Consider the following 26,213-nt stretch of genomic DNA (forward strand, 5'->3'; position numbering starts at 1 on the left):
AATTCATCAAAGACAATTTAAAGTCATTATCATCCATAACAATTATAATTTGCAACAATGTCCATGCAACAATGACAAAGAAGCTCCTCAATAATTACCCAAAAATAATTCCCATACCCAAAAACAGCGTTTAACTCATCCATTAATTTACATAAATAGCCAATGCCAATTTTTTTTGCCAGAAACCATCTTGAAATTCTCTTGTATATCCACTTAAGGTCTTAATTCGAAAAATTAATAATATTTATCATGTCTACATAGTCAGACTCATCACAAAACTATTTCAATCAATTCCTTTTTAAGTGAAAGACTCTCGTATGCAATTTCAATGATGAATCATTGTCGTTAACATTAATTTTCTGCTCAATTAAATGTCCCAGAGATATGATGGTTCCAATACATGCACAACTTTTAAGAATATCAGGAATTCTCATTTCACTTCTGTTTTGTATTAGTTTTTTGAGAGCAAGAACATTCCTGAATGAAGGAGAATATTGTGTCGTGTACCTGACGAACATTTTTTTCTTGCTTTGCCAAACGTTTCGGTCAATGACGATGACGATGATGATGATGATGATGTGTGAGCAACAACATTCGAAAAAGGAATTGAGAGGAGAAATTTTGTGCATGTGAGAGTGTTGAAAAACAAGAAATAGCTATGCTGTACGTTTTAAAAGTCCATGCCTGTACACATGTGTAGGTGCATTAAAGCAAAGCTGAATAACTTACTTGATTTTCTCTCTCAGTGAGCAATAGGCATTCGATCAAATAACAAGCGAAGCCGCAACGCGGTCGAATTTTTTTAATTTTTTAATATTTTTTTCACTTAAATTAATTAAAAATTCGCTAATATTAAGTGCCATAAATTGGATAAATATAAATTTCTTAGTGATAATGAGCCAAAAAAAGTGAAATTATGGATGTAAAAAATTTAATGGAATAAGAAGAAAAAATATATAAAAAAAATTCTGAGAGGCTTTCGTGTTGCTGTTATCCCCGTGTATACACGTTTGTACGCTTTTTCTTGCTTACATTCTTCTTATTTCTCAATATATATATATATTATTGGAAACATGTTGAGCCTCTCCACACATTCTTCAAGGTCTCTTTATATGTGTGCATATTCTTGAAAAAAAAGGAAGATTTTTTTGTGCGTTTTTTTTTTTTTATTGTTTTCATAAAAAGTGAAGCACGTTGAATAATAACAAAAAAAAATATGTTGTGAGCGCAACAAGTTGATATTGTGAATGCAGTAGGCATTATTTGAGAATTTATAGAAAATATCATTATAGTGAACTGCTGGATATACGTAATAATAATAATAATAATAGAGAAAACTAAGTTTATTTTTTTGTTGAGTTGAAAAAAGTAATTAATAAGAAATATTATAATGGATAGCCTCTTAAATACAAGTGGACTAAGTGAACAACAGTTACCAAATAATCATTTTGTGGATCCACAGGTAAAATTTGCTTCTTTTTCTGTCTGACATGATAATAATTGTGACTTTGTGTCGTGCACGTAAATTGCCTAAACAAATTGGTTTTATGGCTGAAATTTGACTAGGAAACGGATTTATGAATATTTTTGTGCATGTATGTGTCTTATCTTCAGAGATTTCAGCTATTTAGATACTTATCTACTGATAATAATGTTTACTAAGTCTATTGCTTGGCAATCGAACATGAAAATAAACAAAACATTCAAAATTTTACAGTCTGGATCAGATATTGATGTTATAGACAGTGATTCATCATAAATACAATGAATTGAATTCGATTTATTAAGAATAAATCACAAAATAGACTTCAAAGTGGGATGAAAGGAATTTCAAAATGTCTGACTTGTTGTTGAATTCATTTAATTGTTTAAAATTGATATTTAGAGTTGTTTATATGAATTTTAAGGTTTTGTGGAAGAATTTTGCCACTTTGTTGAAGACATTTGTGAAGAAACATTTTAAATTGGGTTTGAAATTGATGAGAAAATTGAGAAAATTTTTTTGAAGTGGAGGAAAAATACAAAATGGCGGGAAATTTTTTCAAATTTTGAAAATTCGGTAAAATATTCAATGACATATTTGGTAATGTTAATTGTTGAAATTCCAAATCAATGAGAAGTCAAAGACATCTTTGATCATCATAAGATATATTTTCAAATTTTAAATATACGTTAAATTGCTACTGATACTTTTGGCAATGTTTGATGCCTTTATTATTGCTTTTGGTAATGTAAAACTGAAAATTTGCTCCAAAAAAAAAAAAAGTTTTGATAAACATATCAAATTTTGATTCGATTGAATAAATTGATAGTAATTTTGTGAAAAATTGACTATAAATTGCTTGATTCGTATTATATAAGCTCAATCAAGAGCCAATACGACTGAATTAACTGAACTCTTCAATCTGATGACTGCTTTCATGAGCTATGCATCCATATCCCGCTTCGTTTGATCTTGATTCAATTTCATACAACCACAATTCTTATTAACATCAATCAAATCAACTTTGAGCACTAAATCATGCTGATCACTTACTCTTTGATAAACTATCACCCGTAATTACACCCAACAACCTTCATTTCAACACAAATTCTCATTCTCAATCTGCACAAGCTATGCTTCTAAAACCATACTTATGTTATTACACTCCAATCATCGCCAAACAAATTTCCATTACGAAGCTGATAATCATATCTTACTGACCCACATTGAATTTACCCAGAACAACGTCAAATCGCTTTAAAATTGATAGCCATGCCATACACAAGCTCAAAATTGTGATAAAGTCCGAATCGTTTCCAACTTTCAATCATTGGAATTTTTCGTTCAATATTTATCATATTTTCTCTAATGTCTGTCGACTGTCATGAATTCAATGAAGGGAAAGAGGAACAGAAAAAATATTTTCGAAATCTTTCTGTGACATCTGAAGTAAAAAAATGTGCCTTTTCCTGCTCACATTTTGTGTATTTATCTTAATTATTATAAAATACCTTTTGACGGCTCGAAGATTTAACACAAGACTTAACAAAGAGATGTGCGACTATCTATTGACATTTTTTTTTATGGGAAAAGAATTTTTTTTTTGCTCTTTTTTGGGGATGTTCATCAGTGATGTATGCCAAAATTTGATTTTTTGGTACATAACCTCAAATTATTCAACCATAGAGTCCTCTACAGCCTCAAATCTAGCTCAAATCTACAGATTCTCAAGCAGTGACCATCAGCCACCTTCCCTATTTCTCCACATGACGTAACATCCACATCCTCCCCTCCCATAAGCCATTTTTCTTGCAAAATGTCATGAAAAGTCCATAAAATGAGACATAAGCAATATGGCAAAAAAAAAGCATAGGCAGTAGGAGATAATATTGCTGCATATTACATCAAGTCATAATGCTTGCAGCATAACTGTGCAATAAAAAAAGCCTTTGGCTGCAATTTAATCCATTACGAGATAGAAAGATATAAAAATAAAAAAATATCGTATGGCTGGATATGTGAGTAATTATGTAGGCATTCCAATTGTCTCATGGTTGTTGTGTTACTTGTATAATAAAATAATAGCTAAACAAAAGGCTTAATTTGCGGAATTGCTGAGCTGGATTGATGGATATTGAAGATTAGTTGATGATTTATTGGTGGATGAATTTTGAAATTTAACGGAATTTTGGGATTTAAATTTGCTTTTATTGACAAGCTTTAGTTCAGCAGAATCTTAAGCTTAAACATCATTCATAAGGGATCAAAGATGCTATACATAATGCTAATTACGTCCCTGCTGATCAGATTAGCATGTTCCTTTTTAATTGACATTCTGTCAGGTTGTTGAGAAGTCTTTGATAGCTCATTGGTTAGAACATGTGATCATGAAGTGGTCATACCAAACTGTGAAGTCGAAGGTTCGAATCCTACCAATTTTCACATTAATTTTACATCGATATATCTCAAAATTTATGGTTTTTTGTTGAATTAAGTGGAATGACTAGTTCCAATAGTCATCCTGACAACATTAGTCAGCCTTAGAATTAGATATGCAGCTACTTATTTACTTACTTACTGTAATCATGCTGTAAGTTGGAACCTAATCCATCTGACTCTATTGCTGGCAACATCACAAAGCTTGTAGAAATATACAGCTAGTCCAGCCTTGGTTCAGCCTTAATCCTCAACATTATACCTCATACCTGAGTTATAGACATATCAACACCAACAAACCAAACTATCAAGCAACACAAATGAGTCACAAATTCTACCTCTCTAATCAACCATGCCATACTTAAGTTGCCTTTATAACAAATAATTGAGCATATATGATGGAAATACTCTATAACTAGGCTATAAAGTTCTCACTCAATTCCATAAAAATCTTAAAATATCCGCATCAAATGATTAAATTTATCCCAAAAATGATCATTAAGTCCATAAAGTCTGGCATTTTTTTCGGGTGGTAAGAAGATGCGCAATTTTCGATCATACAATAAAAGATGAGCTGCTGTCCGAGGTGATTACTATGTGGATTATGATGAATATACACAGAAGAATGTTTGTTTGCTTTAAAAGCATGGGAAATGGAATATAGTGAAGAAAATTGGTGGAAAGAACTAACATCGAAAATAATGATGATGATGAATGTAGTCGAAAATTTTTGATGAATACAAATTTGCATGCTGTTACTGTATCAAAAAAACAGAGTTTAAATACTGTAATTTACTGCTAATATTAACAATAGAAAAAGGAAATAAGAGATTTACACAAGATGAAATGGCATAAAAAAGTAGAAATCCAATTAAAACATTTACTTTTCATTTATTAATGGGGGCTGTGGGTAGGTGACGTCTAACCCTGCATGTCTACACCCCCTGCATACCCACAACCTTGATCTATTGCTCTACAGCCACAAAAATCTCCCAAAACTCAGCATTTTTTGCATTACAATCCCAAAAAATTACTCAAAATCCATTAGACGTCACTTACACTCATCCCCACCACCTTTAATGATTGCATCATGAATCACAATACCTAAAGAGAGCTCAATGTGAAGTCTTTTTTCAATCAATCACTTTCGAATATTAGCTAATCTTTTATAGCACACTATTGTGTACTCAAGTCGATCAAGTATCGCTCATGTGTAGATGTTGTTTGATCGTGATGAATATGATGGAGTGCTGGATGTATTGAGTATGACTTAATGAATCGGTGATTAGGCAGTAGCTTGAAGTCATTAAGAGTTTAAATACTTCATAAAGCCTCTAAAGAGAAATTGGCCTCGGGTGTTTGGATTGTTAATCATATTTTTTGGTGGATGAATGTCTTGTTGTGAACTGGAGCTATAGTGGTTTTGGAGAAATATTTTGATGGATTTTGGAGTTGATTGTCAAAATTTGATGTTTAACGGATGATTTATTTTTGAATTTTTGAGTCAACTTAAGGTTGGAGAAATTTCGAATTTTTTATGACAGTTTACATTGAAAATCTGGAAATTTTTTGATGAAGGCAACTTCAGGTTGTAGAAAATTTGAATTTTTGGTGACCGTTAACTTCAAATTGCTGAAAATTTGAATTTTTGATAGTCGTTAACTCAAAATACCTCAAAAATTCACAAATTTAGACTAAATTAGCAGTTCATTAAGCACAATAATTGCAATTCTCAAATATCTGATCAACCTTGATGATAATCTCTACCACAAACCCAAAGAAACTCAACAATTCCCTTCAAAAAATCCATAATTCAACACTCCTTTTACTTCAAAAACCTCCAAACAATTGCAATAAGTTATTGACTCTCTGCATTTATCATTTTTTATGCCTTGCTGCAATCTTTACTTTTTTCACCTTTCGATCCCTCCCAAAAAATAACTGAGTCTTAAAAAATCATAACAATTTTTTATTGCACCAGCATATCCATGCTATAAAATATATGAAAATATCATTAGTCATACCTGAATGAAACAATAAGAAAAAAAAAATGAGTTATAGAAATCCGATGAAATTCCATCGATATAGGAAACAGAAGGCAAAGAGAACAAAAAAAAGCATAAATGAAAGAGATTTCGATGCACGGTCAGACGTGAACTTTTTTTTGTTGTTATTCGTAATCGAACTGAAAAATCTTGGAATATAAAATATAAAAATATATCTTTGTCGTTGTTAGATTTGATTCATAAAAAGAGACTTTGAATGTAAAGGAAGCATGGCAATGGTAAAGGAAGAAGAGAACTAGAATTGGGCGGATTTGTTCCCAAGAAATTCACTCAACTGTGGTCATAAAGTGAATACTTAATCATCGTTTCCCCAAAAAATTATTCATGAATTCCCATTCTAATTTCACAAATAGAGTCCATCAAATCGTCTGCCCATCCCCGTCACTGCCTATTTTTAAATAACTTGTCGTATTTTTAATGTGAAATCGAATAACAAGACGAGACTCGTTGATTAGATAATTTTTAATGTTTCTCAGGGGTAAATGTGGTTATGATGTCTATCATTAAGGTTATGAGCTGTATTACAACTCAAACCAGTCAAACTCCCCAAATCCACAACACATCACTAACATAACCTCAAAATTTCTCATTTTACATCACTTACAAACAATCCCCATTACAGTAAACCCATTTGATTACATTTACTAGCTGATTCATAAGCGACTGACTAGTTTTTTATTTATTAGACTAGTCGGTTTATCAAGTGATTAATTTGCTCGTTGACACTTTGGTTGGCAAATGTTTTGAAATGGATAGTTACAATGTTTGCCTAAGCGTCTGACTAAATATTGGGCTTTATGAAATTATAATTGAATTCAATTAATATTAAAGTGTGTTGCGATTGTTGACATTCGAGGGTTTGTTTTTTTCGAGGTTAGAATGTTAGATTGAGTCATAAGTTGGTGGATTTGAGAATTGAGAGGTGAAATTGGTTTGAATTTATGCTTGCCACTTTTTTGAAGATTAATTGACAAGTTTTGCAGTCGAAAATGCTTTAGATTAGTCAAAATCTGCAAAATACTTTTCGAGGTGAGAAAAATTTTTGTTGTTGAGTTGAAAATTTTTTCACTGGACAATTTTGAATTTGAAAAAACCGTTAGAATCTGAAACTAATAAACGGACAATAATTTGATAGATTTTATTTCAAAATAACCTCAAAATTGCTGTTAATTTCTCTTTAAATGCGCCACAATCCCAACATAACCTCAAAAAAAATTTCAAGTCATTTCTCTCACATAATAATAATTTTTTCCAGTTTCAATTTCAACTCGCAAGCCAAACCAGAATAATATATGTGAATATCTACACATATATTTTTTTTGGTGTGTTTCGTTTGCGTCGCGAATATTTATTTAATCATTTAGGTTCGCTAAACTGGTTTTCTGGCACTATATACAATTTCCTTCTTCTTCTTCATCATCATCATCGTTTCATTTGCCAATTCTTGCCTTCTCCACACTCACTTGATAGAGAATCAAACGAAATGAAACTGAAAAGAAGAGTAAAGAAACTGAGAAAAAATTTAAAAGGAAAATATTGATTTTAAAGCAAGTCAAGAGAGTCAGATGTGAATAAATTTACACACATATCTTAACACACACTATTAGACCAGCTTTATATTTAATTTCTTACATCTCGAAATCATGATTGCGAAATGATTCAAGAAAAAAAGGAAAAGTTTTGTGCCTCAATATATCGACGTAAAAAAAAACAACTTGATGACAATGACGTCATCAACATGAATTGCAACAAAAACGGCAGCAACAGCACGCTTCCATCGTTCAATTGCCTCGATCAGAGTGAAATAATGCATGTAATGTAAATTTTTTTTCATCAGTAACTGTTCATTATCGAAAGTGATATGACTTATTGACTTTATAGGTCATTATTTACTCATTTGTCATGGACGAGACAAAGAAAAAGCATTTTGATTGATTTTTTTTTGTAGTTTTCGAGTAATTAAAAAATCATTAAATTTAATTAGTTGATTGGCTTTTTGTGAGGTTTTTTATACTTTACATTCTTTTGGATGACTTTTAAGTTGTTTTGAGTTATGGGTACACGATTAATGGAATTAATTGATTGTTGTGAGTTGGATGGAATGTTAAAAGGTTGAGTGATGTTTGACAATTGAGGCGCATCACACACTTTTGTGGCATGAATACAGTTTGAGAGTCAGCATTTCGTACAAATTTATGGAAGAAAAATAAAAGGAACGGTCAAAAAAAAATTTAAAATTAACGTCAAAAATTTTTTTTTTTTTTTTTGAAAAAAATTAACTGTCGTTTTTGAGAAAGACACACTCTGGAGAGTCACTGATCTAGACTCATCGTTGACTACTCATAACCACTCATTTCAAGTTTGCAACTCGTCACAGACCGTGAAAATTTATGAAATTACCATGACAACAGTCATGTCAAAGCTATAACTTCATTTTCTCAATATTTGTAAATTTGACTGCTCGGCAACAAAATACAAATCTACAAATTAATTTTAAATTTAAAATGAAAGTTTTGACTTTAGTCTATCATTTTTCCTAACTTGGATTCGAACCATTGACCTTTGGGCATGTAAGTCCAACGTTCTACCGTTTCGACCACTAATACTAAATTTCCTATGGAGAATCGGTCTGCAAAATGCATTTCTAATGACTCACATCAACTAATCAACTCATGTAAATGCAATAACAAGCCTAGTCAAGACCTTAAAGGTTCATCTACAGTATTAACATGGAAAACAATAAAATAATGTTTAATATTCTTGTCATTCCTGTAAGAACAACTTCCGTGACGTGAGAATATTCTAAAGTTAAAGCTGAACATTAGTACTGACCATTTTCTACATCAAGTTATGTCCATATAGCTTCCTCTTATCACAAATTTTCAATTTACTTTCTCTCTATGAATTTTGTCTACATTTTATATCGAATTTTAAATAAATTTTTTGGTCATTAAATCTTGACCCTCGCATCAATTTCTTATTAATCTTTCGACACGAAATTCAACATGAAATATTTTTTTTAATTTAATTACACGATCATTAAATATTAAATTTTATTATTATTCCAACAACAAAAATGTACCACGAAATATTGTGTCTGCTTTCACAACACACTGTGTTACTAATAGCTGCATAAAGGGAAATAATAATACAAAAACTTTCTTCATAGCTTGTAGAGTTGCAGTGTTTAACATTCATTGTCCAGCAATTAACTGTATGTTTGTAATTTGATTCATCAAGAGACATTTAAGAGGTTATGTGATATGCCATTGTCGTGATTTTCTTTCTCTTTTGCATATCAGTTTTCATTTTGTTTTGTTTGTTTTGAGAATGAGTGACTGATTGGATGGTTGGATGATTGACTGATTAGCTGTGTGAGTTGATAAATGGACGTGGAGGCTGTAGATTGTCTGGTTATGATTTTGATGTTTTAATTGGCAAGAATTTGGCGAAAACCGTTATTTTTAATTTTGAATTCTTCAAGATTCTACAAAACCCGTTAATTTTGACATTTAAATTCTACAAAATTCGTTAATTTTGATATTTGAGTTCTACAAATCCATTAATTTTGGCATTTAAATTCTACAAGATTCGTTAAATTTGAGATTAAAATTCTACAAAACCCGTTAATTTTGACATTTAAATTCTACAAAATTCGTTAATTTTGATATTTGAGTTCTACAAATCCATTAATTTTGGCATTTAAATTCTACAAGATTCGTTAAATTTGAGATTAAAATTCTACAAAATCCGTTAATTTTGACTTTTGAATTTCAAAGCCGTCAATAACCTCCAAAGTCAGCCATTCTTAGCCCGTTCGAATATCCATAACGACTTACTCAACATTTAAAACAAAACAAATTAAAAATTAATTTGAAACCAATTTTAACGACTTTTTATCTACAGCTGACCAACGACTTAATGACTTAACAATAGATTATACAACAAATTATGAGAAAATAAGTAAGAAGAAGGATTACAAAGTCAAAGTCGTTAATCCATAATCTAATTTATTGGCCATAAATTACTGAAAAAAAAAGAGAAATCCATTCCTCATGTGCTGTAATTAGCCACATAAATTATATAAATCAATTGAAAAAAACATAAATTGCGCCAAATTGTTTATTGAAAAACTTTACGTGAAGTAAATTTCTAAACAATCATATTTTGGCATGGCTCTTTGAAGACAATTTGCTTCATTTCGAATGCAGCACACATAAAAACTTCATATTAATGCTTACGAAATTCTAAACCTGCTGCAACATTTTAAAATTTTACATTTGCATGAAAAGTTAAAATAAAATAAAAAAAATTCTCGACTAGCTATTTATAGCCATCGGCACATTCTTCGAATATATGCAAATGTTGATGTATGTTCATATGTGTGGGATTTGACATATTCATTTACACATTTCATAACTTTTTTGTGGCATTCTCTTTCCTCTTCTCATCATAAAGAATCAGAATTCCATGTTTTCAGTATGTGATGCATACTGAATATGCATGGATATGGCAGAGACTTGGGAATCGACATGAGATGATCAGGTGACAGTTGGTTGAGGAATTATACTTAATTTACGGATTTGAGGAGTTATATTGAGTTAAATTACAGTATAGGTAGTTTAGGGCAGTATAAGCAAATGCCTAGTTGATGTCGAGTTTCAATTGACTTTTGTCTACTTTGAGGATATTGGAGTCTAGTTCAGCACAAAAAGTAGTTTTCTAGCTACTCAAGGCTTTTTAGCATCTCACACCAAAATATAGAAGTAGTATCCAAACTTGGTTCTCTAAACCATAGCTGCATAATGCATCTTAGTCAATCAAACTCTCTAGTTTCGTCACAAGCTGCAAAACAGCTTTGATATACCTCCAAGAAGCACAAATGGAAGAAATTTGACATTAAATCACCTTCAAACTAATACTGTACTAGATTCGACATAGATCCTGCTCTGAGCAGTTAACTATACCTTTTCATAGCTATTTCTATATAAAGCAGGTAAAAGGCACGCTCTAAATAGCAGAGTATATTGAGAGCAACGCTCACAACCATGCTCATCTAGTATATGTTACCTGAATAAGCTCTAGCGAGCTTCTTGGCATCTTGGTCCATGGCATCATCTCTGCCTGATAGCCTTTACCACGAATTGACCTTCATAATGTTCCACGTCATCCAAACCCCCATACAACCTTCAATGTCTGTTAAAACACGACCAAAATTCGTCAGACTTGAAAAGAAATTCCTTTAATCAAATTGACACGATCATGTTAAATTGTTTTTCGTGAGGAATTTAACATATTAACAGAAGAATCATAAGTCGATTTTCAAAAAATATTTATCATCCTACAAATTATTAAATTAGTAGCTGAGAAGGTCATTCGAATGAGTCACTTGATGGCTGTGGTCTCGCCGCATATTTTTTATTCACATTTATGAATTTTTATATTTTTTCATTATCATATTTTTGTGAAGAATGTTTACGAGATACAAAAGAATTTTGATGGATATGAGGAAGTAAAAAATGTGTTTTTTGTGGTCAGGTTGAGACATTCTTGCATTTTTGAGGTTGAATGGAATTTTAACGGTTATTTGATGTTTGAAATTTGAGAAGTTTAGTTTGTAATTCAAAATGGCGGACTTTTCTCACTTCGAAAAGTAATTTTGATAATTTTGGGACTTATTTTAGGAATTTCTATGACTTTTTGATGCCATTTGATAGAAAAAAGTGGCAAAAGTTGTCTCAAAGTCACAAATCTTCAAAATTCCCCAATTTCCATTTTCAAACTCATTCAACCATTCAAATTGACTTACAAGCCTCAACATACTTACTTATAATACCCGAAAAGACATGATATGCATTTTAAATTCAATCGTGCTTAAAAATTAATTTAAAAAAGCCATTTAAATATTGATTTTTTATTCAAATACTCTTATTTGTGACACTTAATCGTCTTTTATTTTCTTTAAAATATCATAGCTTTATGTCACTCATTTATTCATGCCTCAAATGCAATTATGATAAGAGAAGATGAAAAGAAGAATGAAAAGAAAGAAAATATTGGAAAAAATAACATAAAACGTGCCGTTATCTTCTGTCAAGTTGACATCTATGCATGTATATGGTAAATGAAATAAGATATGAAGAGAACTTCTGTTTTTATTGAGAATATTCTTTACAATGCCACATTTGTTATTGCCTTGTTTTTTTTTATTCGTCTCTCATTTTCTGTCCGTGAGCAACAAAAAAAAAGGAATTTTGAGTTATGACAAGATTTTTTTTGCATGAAAAGGAAAATTATTGAAAGGGTAGGAAAAGAGAAACAGATGAGGACAAGAGTGATGCCAATCAGATGATGAGCTATGGTTTGAGGGAAGATAATTTCTTGGAATGACAGCTTTGAAGTTATTTTTTGTTATGGATTTTTAAAAAGAATAATTTGTCTAAAATTAGGCTAAATGGATGAGTTGGGTGAGCTATTAGGGAGGTGGTGAGCCTTAGTGTGAGTAGTTGATGTTCAGATTATGATTGTAGTCCGATGTCAATTGAATCGAGATGTATTTGCTTGGTATTGGTTTGACACTCCTAGCAAACTGCCTCTTGGAAGAAGCTTACTTACTTCCTTTGTTAGTCGTACAGATCGATAGTGATCCATGGTTTGCTTCAGATGCCGTCAGAAACTGACCCTATCACGGGCTTCCACTTGCCAATTTCAACAGATCCTCTTGATTACATCAAATATGATGCATTCTGTAACAAAATCCTTTAAATGGGATCTAAAGAGAGAGTAGACCATGTAGGTGACCCTAAACTGCCTAAAATGTTAGGTTGACGGCTTTAAATAACCAAACCAAACTCTGATCCCTTCAAATGGCTTCAAAGCAATTAATTGTGTCACTCTGTACCATTCTTTAGCCACACTTCTGTTCAAAATATCACAAAAAGTAGAGTCACTCATAACATTTTCAACACATTAAGTCTATCTGATAAGTTACATACTAAAAACACTTTAATTCCTGTCAATTTAAGAAGGGAAAGAAAAAATATTAAAATAAATGTTTTTAAACACATTGCCCCGCATTACCAACTCGTTAATATAATTTATGTTATGTATGCTTTTAGCATAGAACAGCATTAAGTAGACTCAAGTGTGTCAATTTTCAGTGAAAGAAACAATCACATCATTGTTGTCATATTCATGCTGTCTGTACACATTTTTTCCTTCCTTTCGGGCGAGAAAATGAAAATTTATAAAAAAAAATTCTGACATTTGAAGTTTTATGCAGCATGCAGTAGATGTGCATAAAATAAAATCCATTTTCATCCACAACAACAACAATGAAAAATAGTTCCACATATACAGGCACAGATTTTCATAATTTTTTGTTGTTGCCTGCCTCCGACGACTGTGTCGCATACAAACATCGTGACATTATGCTATGTTTACTTCCACTGTGCCGGCATGGCTTTTTTACAATTGAACAAGGCAAAAAAATTTACTTTTTTTTTTCATCCCGACCGTCAGTTTACTATTAAATCTCAGACATTCGACATTGTGTTTTTAAATTCGAAATACTTCTGGTTTTTTGTGCCTGTCTATTGTTTAATTTTTAATTTTAATCGCAGTGTGCTTACTCTTTATTTACATCAATATTACATATCAATTGTTTGCAGATGAAGTCCTATGTCTGCACACAAAAAAAGTGAACAAAATGAAGCTTTATGACATTCCAAACAATCTAAAAGTAATTGCATTACTTATTGTGCTGTAAATATTGTTTTTTGTCTTTATATCAGTTATGGGTGGGAGTGTCTGGATGTGATGTGTGTGGAGAAGTGGATTCTTGGACTGATTAACTACGACTGTGTTGTATGGTTATTGAATTGTGGCTATTTAAGCTATTTAAGGCTAGTATTAAGCTATTTAATTGACTATATTGTACTTAAATTGCGTTGATTTGAGTTGCAGGGGTGTCAAGCTACGCCTACGGATTGTCACTTGACTATGTGTCATGCTAATACGCATTTCTATGTATTTCATCAACTATTAAGCTCCCGATCTCATAATCAATTAAGCAAAGGTGATCCTATACCTTGTGTCACATTATAGATTGACTTTTGAACCCACAAACCAATTTTGGAAAAAATCAAGGGTGTGAAACTACTCAAAATATAAAAAATTGACCAAAAATTGCATTGATCAGCTCCACAATCTTCCCAATACACATCACATCCATACAATCCCCATTTACCACTTTCCCACATGTGAATATGGTTCCGTAAAACTGAAATCGAGATATTTATGGATTGATATTGAATAAAAAATAAAGTTCTGTGCTGTGTTTACTTGCGCTCGTTGGATGACGAAGGAAAACTGTTTGTTGATGCACAGCAGCTTTTTTTATTTTGGCTGCCGGCGAAAAATACATAGATCAATATAAAAACTATGTACATATATTGTCTAATAGATATTATCATTGCTGTGAAAGTTCAGACAATATGTGCAAAAATGGAATAAAAAGTTGGAATTTTTTTGAGGGAAATTGTCAAAGGATATTTGACTTTGTCTGGGAAGTAATTGAATTTTGCTGGATTGGGAGTTTTTTTTTTTGGTAGATAAGAGTGGAATAAATGAATTTATTGCCTGTGTTGAGATAAATTTTGAAGCTTGGATGAATCATAGTTAGTGATGTTGGATATATGTGTTATTTACTGTCTAGTGCTGTTCAAATTTGAGGATTTTTGTGGAACCATAAGCAGTTTTTGACTCATTCTTGTTTAGTAGTTAATTTGACATCTCATGGCAAATTTTAAACAAGTCAAGTTAATTAATAGACATAAGATCGACTTATTCCAGCCTGATCAATTTGGAATAATAGTTTTCAATTCTGTAAAGTCACCAAATTTACTGAAAAATTAAAATAAAACTGCTGTTTTAACCTAAATTTTTTTCTCACCTCAAAAAGTTTTTCTTAGTTTTCTAGCCAACTGTGATGACTTAAAGGATGAAAATTGTATTTCTAAGTAAAATAAGATGGCAAGCATTGATTTTAATTGCATTTTGAATTCAAAATTACAAATTTTGATTGAAATTCGTGATTTTAAGTTGAAAAATTGACTTATAGGGGAACATCAACCTAGTTTCTTATGAAATCTCATTGGCAAACTCTGGTCGATATGAAAAATTGTCAAGTTAGGGTTCAATTCCTTGTTAAATGACAAATAAACCTACAATCAGCAACAATACTCAAGATTCGCCTTTAAAACTGATCTATAACAGCTTACTAAGCTTTTGTTAACTCAAATTAAACTTCACTACAAAAACCATTTATTGAATTCATATAACAATATCAAAAAGATATTCAATACACAAGAATGACAATAAACATTCTATTATTATTGCTTATAATACACACATGTGAGATGCTTAATACTTTAAATATTCAAGCTATAACAATAACAAATTATTTTAACAAAAAAGTACTGAAATAATTCATAAATTCCATCCCCAGAAGTCAAAGCAAACAAAAATAAAATTCTGAATGGATGTTGATTCACAAGAAATTTCATCTCACTTACGCTTCAATTCTGTGGATTGAAATTGCAAAAAGATTTCAGATGAAAAAGAGTCTCCGACACATAGCATTTAAGTTATTCACATGGGAGCACTTTGTAATTAAAACTATCTACTCGAGATTTTTTAATCTCAGATGGAAGTTCTTTACTTTTTCATAATGATTGCTTTGAGTCATCCTAATATTTGCATATATGCATAAACGTCCATTATGTTATGACAAAAAAAGAGACTTGTTTACTTATGATTCATTTTTCTTAATCTCTTCTATATAGGGTGAAAGAACTACATGGGAATATCACACTGTTATATTATATAGAGTTGCAGGCTATGGATTTGGAATTGCTGTGGTAAGTAAAAACTATTCATATCATCATATAATGAGCCTCATAAAATATCATCTTTTAAATACAGTCTGGAGGACGAGACAATCCACATTTTGCGAATGGTGATCCATCTATTGCCGTTAGTGATGTTCTGAAAGGTGGACCAGCGGAAGGAAAATTAGAGTGAGTATAGGAATAGTTTTGAGGGGGGTGTGAATAAGTGATGTCTGGTAGACTGGTTTATTAAGGGTGTGATTGGGGAAATTAAGAGTTGCTCGGTCGCTGGACCTCAGTTATGTATTGTTAGAGCTGTTTTAGGGTGAAGTCTTGAAACTTGACATTCCATGTTGCTTCCTATCTTGTCACATCATTCCCTCACAGCAGTGTTGTATATACTGTGTGTCGGGACATGCCAGGAATGCCATGAACCACATCCTGTGTGAGGCTTCGGTCTTGGCTTATCATTTTATTGCGCAGAACAGCACTACCTCATAGTATCTTTGAGTATCCTCAAACAAACCATCACCAGACTCTGTTTAACCAATCATACATAATGTATGAAGAATCAGCAACCAACATGATCCACAAAATCCCAATTCCAGTTGACGTCACTTACGTACCCACCCCACCTCATCACTTTCCATTATGAATTTTTAATATTCTCTCATCACTTTCACCATCTCTCAATATTTTTTAGAACGAACGACAGAATCATCACAGCGAATGGCATTTCATTAGAGAACGTCGAGTATGCAACAGCAGTTCAAGTATTACGTGATAGTGGAAATACAGTAACACTTGTTGTTAAACGACGTGTACCAATACCGGTACCTGGTAATTATCAACAACCCGGTAGTAGTGCAATGACAAATCATCAAAATATGCATCAGCATCAACATAGTCTAAGTTCAATTGGATCTCAACAACAAATAAAAGTTATAATTAATAAAGCCAGTAAGAAGGAGGACTTTGGTATTGTTCTTGGATGTCGATTGTTTATAAAGGAGATCTCATCAAAGACACGTGAGCAATTGTCAGCAAATGGATATATGTTACAAGAGGGTGACATCGTGACACGTGTTCACAATACAAACTGTAATGACGCGATGAGTATAAAGGAAGCAAAGAAGATTATGGACTCGTGTAAGGACCGACTTAATCTTGCAGTCATAAGAGATCCAAATGCAGTAGTCACACAACCACAACAAACCAATAGTTCTATGTTCTCACATCAACAGCAATTATCAAATTGTTCAAATATTGAAGATAATTTTAATACATCATCATACTCAACACAAAACCTCTACGTCCAGCCACCAACACGACCATCACTGAGTACAATGTTAGATGATAAATGCAATTTAACACCACGTGGACGTTCAAGAGGTCCACTTACTGACATCTCACAGCTATCGCAACTCGATCGACCATCAACACCACCAAATCATTCGAGAAGTCGTAGTGGAATTATTGATGAGCCGCCACGTCCACCATTACCACGTGACGAATATTATAGTACACGACGAATGGCAGCTGAAACGACCGAACCACGATACATAACATTCCAAAAAGAAGGCTCAGTTGGAATTAGATTAACGGGTGGAAATGAAGTTGGAATTTTTGTGACAGCCGTACAACAAAATAGTCCAGCATCAATGCAAGGTCTCGTACCAGGTGATAAGCTATTAAAAGTTAATGACATGGATATGAATGGTGTAACGCGTGAGGAAGCTGTGCTATTTCTTCTCTCACTACAAGATCGCATTGACCTAATTGTGCAATACTGCAAAGAGGAATACGATAATGTCATACAAAATCAGCGTGGCGATTCCTTCCATATTAAGACACATTTCCACTACGATGCACCATCGAAAAATGAACTTTCGTTTAGATCTGGCGATGTATTTAGGGTAATTGACACACTACATAATGGTGTCGTTGGATCTTGGCAAGTGATGAGAATTGGACGAGGTCATCAAGAATTACAACGTGGAATAATTCCAAATAAGGCAAGAGCTGAAGAATTGGCAACAGCTCAATTTAATGCAAGTAAGAAGGAAGCATCAAACTCAGAGTCACGAATGAATTTCTTTAGACGTAAAAGAACCAACCATCGACGATCAAAGTCATTGTCAAGAGAGAATTGGGATGATGTTGTATTTTCTGATTCCGTTTCTAAATTCCCTGCATATGAGCGTGTTGTGCTTCGTCATCCTGGATTTATTCGTCCAGTTGTATTGTTCGGACCTGTTGCTGATCTCGCAAGGGAGCGACTTATTAAGGATTATCCTGATAAGTTTACAGCACCATTACAAGATAGTGATAAGACTAAATGCGGGATTGTTAGATTATCAAATATTCGTGACATTATGGATCGTGGAAAGCATGCATTACTTGATATAACACCAAATGCTGTTGATCGTCTTAATTATGCACAATTCTATCCAGTTGTCATCTTCCTCAAGGCTGATACTAAGCATACAATTAAGCAACTACGACAAGGTATTCCAAAATCAGCACACAAAAGTTCCAAGAAGCTTTTCGAGCAATGCCAGAAATTAGATCGTGTATGGTCACATGTATTTAGTACATCAATATCACTTAATGATACCGAGTCATGGTACCGTAAGGTCAGAGAGACTGTCGATAAACAACAAGCTGGTGCTGTCTGGATGTCAGAAACGAAGGTGAGATTAAAGGACATAATAAAGAATTTATTGCTTTTGGTGTCGGAACAAAAAGGAAATTGGCGCGATAAAAAAGTCGTGCATTAATGCAAAGGTGTTGGTGAATATCATGAAAAATTATCATCTTTTTATCGACTGACATGAGATAAATTTCTTCAAGTCTCACCATGCCTTAGCTCATATTTCCTTTAATAAATTCGACATGTCATTGATGTTGTTGATAACAATTTGTTTTCCACCTACAAACTATTATTTTTATTCATTGAGTTTCGAAATGAACAAAAGACATGGATACAAAAAGAAGCCATCAGAGATGGATGGCTTAAGTTGGGTTGCAGGTGGACTGGAAGTGGATTTTTGAGGAAGTTTGAAAAAAATTGCAAAAATCTGTCTTTTTGATCAAAATAGTTTGAATATTTAACCGATTTTCATGAATTTATATTGTAACGGTTAAAATAAATTCGAATCTAAATGTTAATCCATGTCAATGATGCTCTCACTTCGAGTTTTGTTTTTCAAATTGTGCTTTAAGCAAGCATCCTAGAAACTTCAAATTAATACCTTTTGATGCAAAAAAGTGGCAAGCATCATATGCCAAAATTTCAGTTCCTCAAAATCCTCCAGTTCACCAGAAAATCCATTCAAATTTGACAATTTTTTTCCAAAAAAAATTTACTTTTTAAAGAGAAAAAAAATTCTTACTTTTTCTTTATTTATTTTCCTTCTTTATTTCGTTACATCTCATGTGGATATCCTTTCTCTCTTTCTTTTTTTTATTCTACTTGTTTATGTTATAAATGTTCTTAAATGTCGTTCACCTACTAATCCGCCACATAAATGTTAAAATACTGAAAAAAATATTATAGGAACCAAGATTTACCTCAGACATATTTCTCCCATATTTGTCACCACCATCATGTCCTTATGCTTGTTGTAATCCAATATTACGTCACAGAAATCATGCAGCTAGCTCTATGGCTTACTATCAAAGACCGCGCTATTCCATGCCTATTCCTAATCCGGTGAATTATCAGATTGTTCCAATACGTCATGCAAATAGCTTTTATCGTGTACCGACTCGTAGTCTACAAAGTCTTAATACATTTGGCAATAATAATGGCCGTATGATTGATGACAATAACAATAATAGCTCACGAAATGGAACGCTGAGAAATCACACGGACGAGAGGAGATCTCCTTACTATTATAACGAGCTAACACGTATGCATGCTCAATCATCACAACAACAACAAATATCACAACAACAATTTCTTCCAATTCCTAATCATGTTAATGATGAAAGCTTTACAGACTTTATCAATACAATTCACCATCCAGAGACAATTTCATGAGCTTTTTTGTTGTTTGTTTCACTACAAATTTAATATGTTTTATGTTTCTTTTTTGTCTATCACAATGAAGCTTACTTGCTACTTTTTTTTCTAATGCTGTTTCAGCTTTTATGCTTCATTTTGGTATACATTATTGTGGCTTCGATGAATGAGTTTTTTTGGGGGAATTTTCAATGATTTTGTGGAAATTTTACAAAAATTTTAAAGCAAAAAACATCAAATTTTATGATATTGAGGTTCAAGTGCTATTGTGTGCAGTATCGCATGCAAAAATGCTGAAAAAATGTAAAGCTCAGTAATTGAATAGAGAAATTTTTGGAGTATTTGATTGCACAAAATGTAAAACAATACTGACAAAAAAATTCGATTTCAATAGCTTGATTGTGAGCCAATATGAACTTTGTACTTTGTTTTATAGAGAGGAATAATGCATTTAGGTTCATAGCATGCTACGGACATGTCGAAAAAGGTCGTTATTTTTCTTTTGAATTTCAAAATAACCGCCAAATTTTCACAAATTTTAGTCAATTTTCATTGATTAACAAGGTCTAATTGAACAATTCTTGTATGTAGATCAATCTTTAGCTAAAATAGATGATTAATAATGTTGAAATTAGACAAAAATATGCAAAAAATTCCAAATTCGACACAAGTCGACTTTTTTTCATAAATGTCGACTTTTTTCGACACTGAAATGTCCGTAGCATGGTTCATAGTAGCTTTATTAAATCCAATTATTGAATTTTGATATTTTTGAGTGCTTTTTGGAATTTTTTAAGAGTGAATTTATGAATAGTTGAGTGAAGCCTTACTACTTTTAAGGTTCTAGAGACTTATTTACAACATAGCCAGAGTGGGACTCGAACTCACGCTTACTCGATTACATGTCAAATGCTCTTACTTGCTGAGCTATCGGGAACTGTTGAGGACCATGACACAATGTAAATTTATATCTTTAATCTTTAATGAAAAAAGTTCATAATTTAACCGTTATGTCGCTTGGCTGAGCAATAAGTAACACAAAATGCATTGTTCCCTATGCAATGTCATAGAGTCTTTATGCATCAAAATTAAAAAGTTCAGAATTCACTCAAATTCATTATAATTTAGTATTATTACCTGAATATCACAAATCAGTTAATTGATCGAAAATCCGGACCCAGACAGGCATGACTCTGACTTGATGTTAAAACTAGTGATTCTGACTCGGTGTTGGAAACGATTTAAAGCTAGTGGCTCATAATTTCTCCCGGATTCGGCTTATGGTCAATGACTATTACTTGATGCCGGATTTGGTTTAAACCTAGTTATTCTGACTTGGTATCAGATTCAGTTTAAAGGCAATGACTCTGATTTGATCCCAGATTCGGTTTTAAGACAGTAACTCTGATTTTGTACCGGATACGGTTTAAATCTAGTGATTCTGACACCTAGTTATTTAATTCGGCCGGATTCGGTTTAAATACGATATCATCCTTGATGCCGGCCTAGTACCTGATCTTGGATCGTTTGTCAGACTTCTTCTATTCGTGATAATCCCATCAATTAGCCTCATTGATGGCTAAACTGCTCAACATTCATCAAACTTTATTGAAAATTCCAAAGCTATACAAAAAACCTCATTCAACGAAAAACCTAACCTCTCCAAATATGCAGCATAACACTAACTCTATAATCCACAAAAAAATAATTAATCCATTTTTTAAAAAATATCATTTATGCTTAAAAAATCTGTTTATTTATTTTTATATGCCCATCACTAACTGTGTGTTTTTTTCTCCATATTTTTTTTCTACTTTTTTTTTATGTTTCCATGATCTGCTTACATAAACATACATATCGAATGTCATTTATTTTTCTTAAAATCATCACAAATGAAAATATTTTCATAATTTTTTTTATATATATTCTGCCTTATATCCTGATCATATTCATGCACATATCCTAATTCCTTCCTTATCCTCAAATTTCTGTTTATGTTTTATTGATTATTTATATTTTATGTTCATATATATAAATTTCATTCGTCCGGTATATCCATTTTTATAAAAATACATTGGTTTGTTCTCACACAAAATAATTCTGATTTTATTTTGGGTTTTACGAATTTGGCAAATTAACCACAAAAACTACATCCCTGACAAAATTATATATCCCCAAAAAAATCCATCATATCCTTACATCCATTCATATATCCGACCTTCGACGAAAAATGTTTAAAAAAAAAATTTGACATAAAAATCTTCAGCCTGTTGAGTCATTATCGGATGATTTCCTATTCCCAATGAATACAACATCGAGACTATCGTATGCATCAAGTCCCGAATCAGATTTAGAGCTATCACCAGGACCATCAGCATCATTATCATTGGGTAATTTACCGCAGCTTGTAAAGTCAAGTTCTGATCCATCAATAGCAACAAATCAGGATAATTTAGATCGTGATCGTGAGGAAATGGTTGAAGGAATGCCACCGCCATACACGGTAAGGGATTTGAATTTATACATTGAATTACAGATTTCAACCAAAAAAACCGACGTGAGATTCTTTTAATTCACAATTTCTTCCATCTTCATCCAGCACATTATTTATTATTATTATTTTTTATTATTATTAGTATTTCTCATGTACTGACATATACATTTATATATATTATATGCCATATAATAACCATTCTTGAGGTTGTTGGGCAATATATACAATATACTCTATAATATCTATGTTGGTTGATGGTCGAAATATTGAATTAACATAATCTATTCTCTACTCTTATATATTCTGTTATTTTTTTTTTTGTGAAAGCTTAGTCCCTTGTGGATGAATTTTGTTGATATTTGAATTTTTGGGGGGGAATTCCTTCAAGTATTGTAGAGTTTCTCGGGAAACACAATTGAGAAATCAGCCTATTCTGCACTATAGCAATAAACTCTTTATTCTAAGTGCTTAAGGATGTGTCCTACATGAACTACATACAGACTCCCATTAGATATGCACAAGACACACTTAACTACCCATGTTTTCCATTTTAACTTGGCCAAGGTTTCAAATTTTAATTGGTTTTAATCTAGTCTAATCTCTAAAATGCAGCAATTTGGACTAGACTCGTGAAAATTCAAGAATTGTCATTGATATTTTAGGTTCGAATCTCAAAACTACAACACATAAAGATTCATCACTAGCAGAACTGAAACCAAAACCTGAAACGGAACCTAATACTAAATGTATGATACCTACTTTGCCTGATTACGCATCTTGCTGACCAGAGAGACTAATTGTGATTCATGGCTTTCCGTAGATATAGCCTCAAGCTGGCTCTGTCGCTGGCATTCGTCTGCTAGAACCTGCTCAAACAGCATGAGTCGGCTAATCGATAAAAAATCAGGCTCTAGGCCTGCGTAACTCTGACTTGCTGCTTGATTCGATTTACAATTGAAACTATGTCTGTATCAAGCTTAGTCCCGGATTTTGGATCGATTACCCGGCTTGTGGTATTCGGACAAATACAACACTGTCTCTTACTTACTTACTTACTGCAACCATGTTCCTATGTGGAGCTTATGTTACAGAAGAAGACTTTCCATCTGAACACTGTCTCTGTCACCAGCCTACTTTAATATATTCGGGATACAGCCTTCCATAATTTGAGTTTTTAACCATTTTATACCCAAAACCCCAAAAACTCAATTCAAACATATCACAAAAATTCATCACAAGGGACCTCCAATATCCATATAATCATGAGAATATGTACTAATGCATTTATTACAACTACTTATAGAATCCATATGACCATTCAACTGCACATACACGAAGATTGACTGTCGATAATAAATATGGATTTTCACCATCAAAACCGACCGATGAGCAAGCACTTTATGGAACGCGTCCAAGTACATTCAGTAAGCTATAAATAAATTTATTATAACATATCTACAATTTGTATGTTATTGTATGTGCTAATGGAAATAACTATAAATTTTTAGCTGTTCCAGAATTACCGCCACGCATTGATAGAGCATCAAAGCCAAATTCAGTGCCACCAAGCACACCAGGATCATCGTTGCCATCAAGAAATTCATCATCAGCTAATAGTAATGGCGGTACGATAGGACGTACAGCACAGGAGCGGCTATTTGGAAACCAAGCAAAACAAGGCGTTAGTCCGGAAGATCAACAACAAGATGACTTATATACAGCATCAAATAAACTCTTAAATACAATGGAACCCAAGAAAATTCCAAGCAATGAGAACTCTTTGGAACGACGCAACATTGTCCATGGACATCACCACCACCAACATTCAAATACTCAACAGAACTCCTTAGATCGTCAAAATTCAAATCAGAAAAATGGATCAAGTTACGATAGTGTGTCAAGCTACGATTCATTCAATGCTAATCAACCACAACAAGCCATCACTACATCAACATCATCTCTACAGAATCGATTAGGTCCAAATGCACCAGACGATCTCAAATCAATCCCACCACCGACAGCAAATCGTGCATCATTGGTTAATTCCCAAGAATATGCATCACATCAGCGTAATTCAATGCATGAACGTGATTATAGTTTTAGTGGTGGTATGGAATCAATGGCACAGCCAAGAAATAATGCAAATCTTCCGCAAAGACCGACAAATTTGTTAATTGAGAGTCCAAGAAAACCGCATATGATGGAGACAAAGACGGATTATGGAAAATATAGGTAAGATGAGATGGTGACTTAATGAATATCCATAATTGGCATAAATTTGCGAGCATAAAATTAACATGGAATGTGATTTGTGGGAAAGGAAATTAATATTTGTGATTGATTATTGTGGTTAATTGGGTGGAGTTGGGGTGATGTGGATGGTACATTAGTGGATTAATAGTGATATTAGCTGCTTTAAAGGAGATGTTATTGAGGAATTTGAACTAGGACTTTGAGTCTGGGTTCTTAAAAATCCTGGAATGCATAAGTCGGCTTCTGATTGTCGTCAAGACTAGATTCAACCTGGATCTGACCCCAAGTAAGCAAGATGATGTCTTAAAAATACAGTTTTGACCGATTAGGTACAAAAACACGACTAGTCTAACTCAATATAGTCACAAATTGCCAACAAATCATTTATTTACATACTTTGGTGCCCCTACAGACTAACTGCGATCCATAGCTTCTCTTAGTTGCCTTCTGAAGCTGACTCCATCATTGCCTGCCTTCTGCCAACTCCCAATACCCAATACCACAAAATCACATCAAATTCAATCCATTACCACAAAAATATCAAGATTAAAATGTCCTGAACCACAAATCAAGCATAAAAAGCCAAAATATTCAATTAATTATGATTAGCAATAACAGAAAGTCAAGTCAAGCATCAAGCATTAATCTGCTTCATATTTTTTTATCTTCTTTTTCTCCACACCCGATTAAAAATTGAACGTTAAATTGCACTAATATTTTTTTATATCTATTGCTCTGTCTGTCTGGATAGAATTTATCAATTACCAAAAGGCAACAGCACTTGTAAATTACATTCGAATAATCCACAGACATTTGTTCATTATCAAACTTGCCCAACACGTCGCTCGCATATTTTCACATATTCACATTCTCCACATGCTACTCGAGCACTTCCATTAGCTAAAGCTAATTTGTTGACATCATCTTATAATACTCTTGTATAAGTTTTTTTTCATTTATTTGCACTGATTTTATATTTTTTTGCTGTTACATGACATGTAGACAATGCCATGCTATCTCTCTCACTCGCTCACATTTTTAATGCTTGCTACATTCACCAATAATTGATTTTTATTTATTATTTCCATTATCATCCATTATTATTATTATTATTTGTATTACTATTATAGTAGAAACAATTCAGCTACTCAAGCCGATTATATAAAGCCACCGAAAATTGCACAAGTTGGACCGCCACTTCCCAACTCTCAACCGCCACCACCAAGTGCATTTAAGCCTGTTCCACCGCCAAAGCCGAAGAATTATCGTCCACCGATGCAGGGTGGAACTACGAATGGTAATCAGTGGGAAAATGGGGTAAGTAGATGAAAATAGGATGTTAAACCTCAATTTGAGAGGGTTAAAGTTAAAATTTGTCAGATAAAGTTCAAATTTGACTTTTTCAGTTCAATTTGACACCCAAAGTTCAATTTTTAATCATTTAATCTCAAAATTGACCAACTAAGTTCAAAAATTGTCAGTTGAAGTTCAAAATTTGATACTTTGGATTTAATTTGACACTAATTTTGATCATTTTAATTCAAAATTTGCAGTTATAGTTCAA

The 26,213-nt window shown here is 32.7% G+C and overlaps 1 protein-coding gene across 10 annotated transcripts in view; it reads left to right on the forward strand.

The window, feature by feature from the left end:
* The window catches only part of pyd (zonula occludens-like protein polychaetoid), a 79,896-nt gene that overhangs the window by 40,869 nt on the left and 12,814 nt on the right, over nt 1–26,213 (forward strand). For 8 of the 10 annotated variants that reach the window (XM_070634346.1, XM_070634347.1, XM_070634348.1 and 5 more), the window contains 7 exons: nt 15,831–15,905; nt 15,970–16,064; nt 16,579–18,568; nt 22,169–22,405; nt 23,700–23,820; nt 23,905–24,628; nt 25,780–25,966. In XM_070634346.1, the coding sequence (XP_070490447.1) occupies nt 15,831–15,905; nt 15,970–16,064; nt 16,579–18,568; nt 22,169–22,405; nt 23,700–23,820; nt 23,905–24,628; nt 25,780–25,966 (3,429 nt within the window). Of the gene's footprint in view, nt 1–738; nt 1,463–15,830; nt 15,906–15,969; nt 16,065–16,578; nt 18,569–22,168; nt 22,406–23,699; nt 23,821–23,904; nt 24,629–25,779; nt 25,967–26,213 lie in introns of those variants that run through there. The other 2 variants (XM_070634356.1, XM_070634353.1) reach the window with 2 other exon arrangements.

The sequence above is a fragment of the Chironomus tepperi genome, unplaced genomic scaffold (genome assembly GCF_022539635.2).
Source record: "Chironomus tepperi strain 1889 unplaced genomic scaffold, CSIRO-AGI_Ctep_v1 contig_85, whole genome shotgun sequence".
Taxonomy (NCBI): Eukaryota; Metazoa; Arthropoda; class Insecta; order Diptera; family Chironomidae; genus Chironomus; species Chironomus tepperi.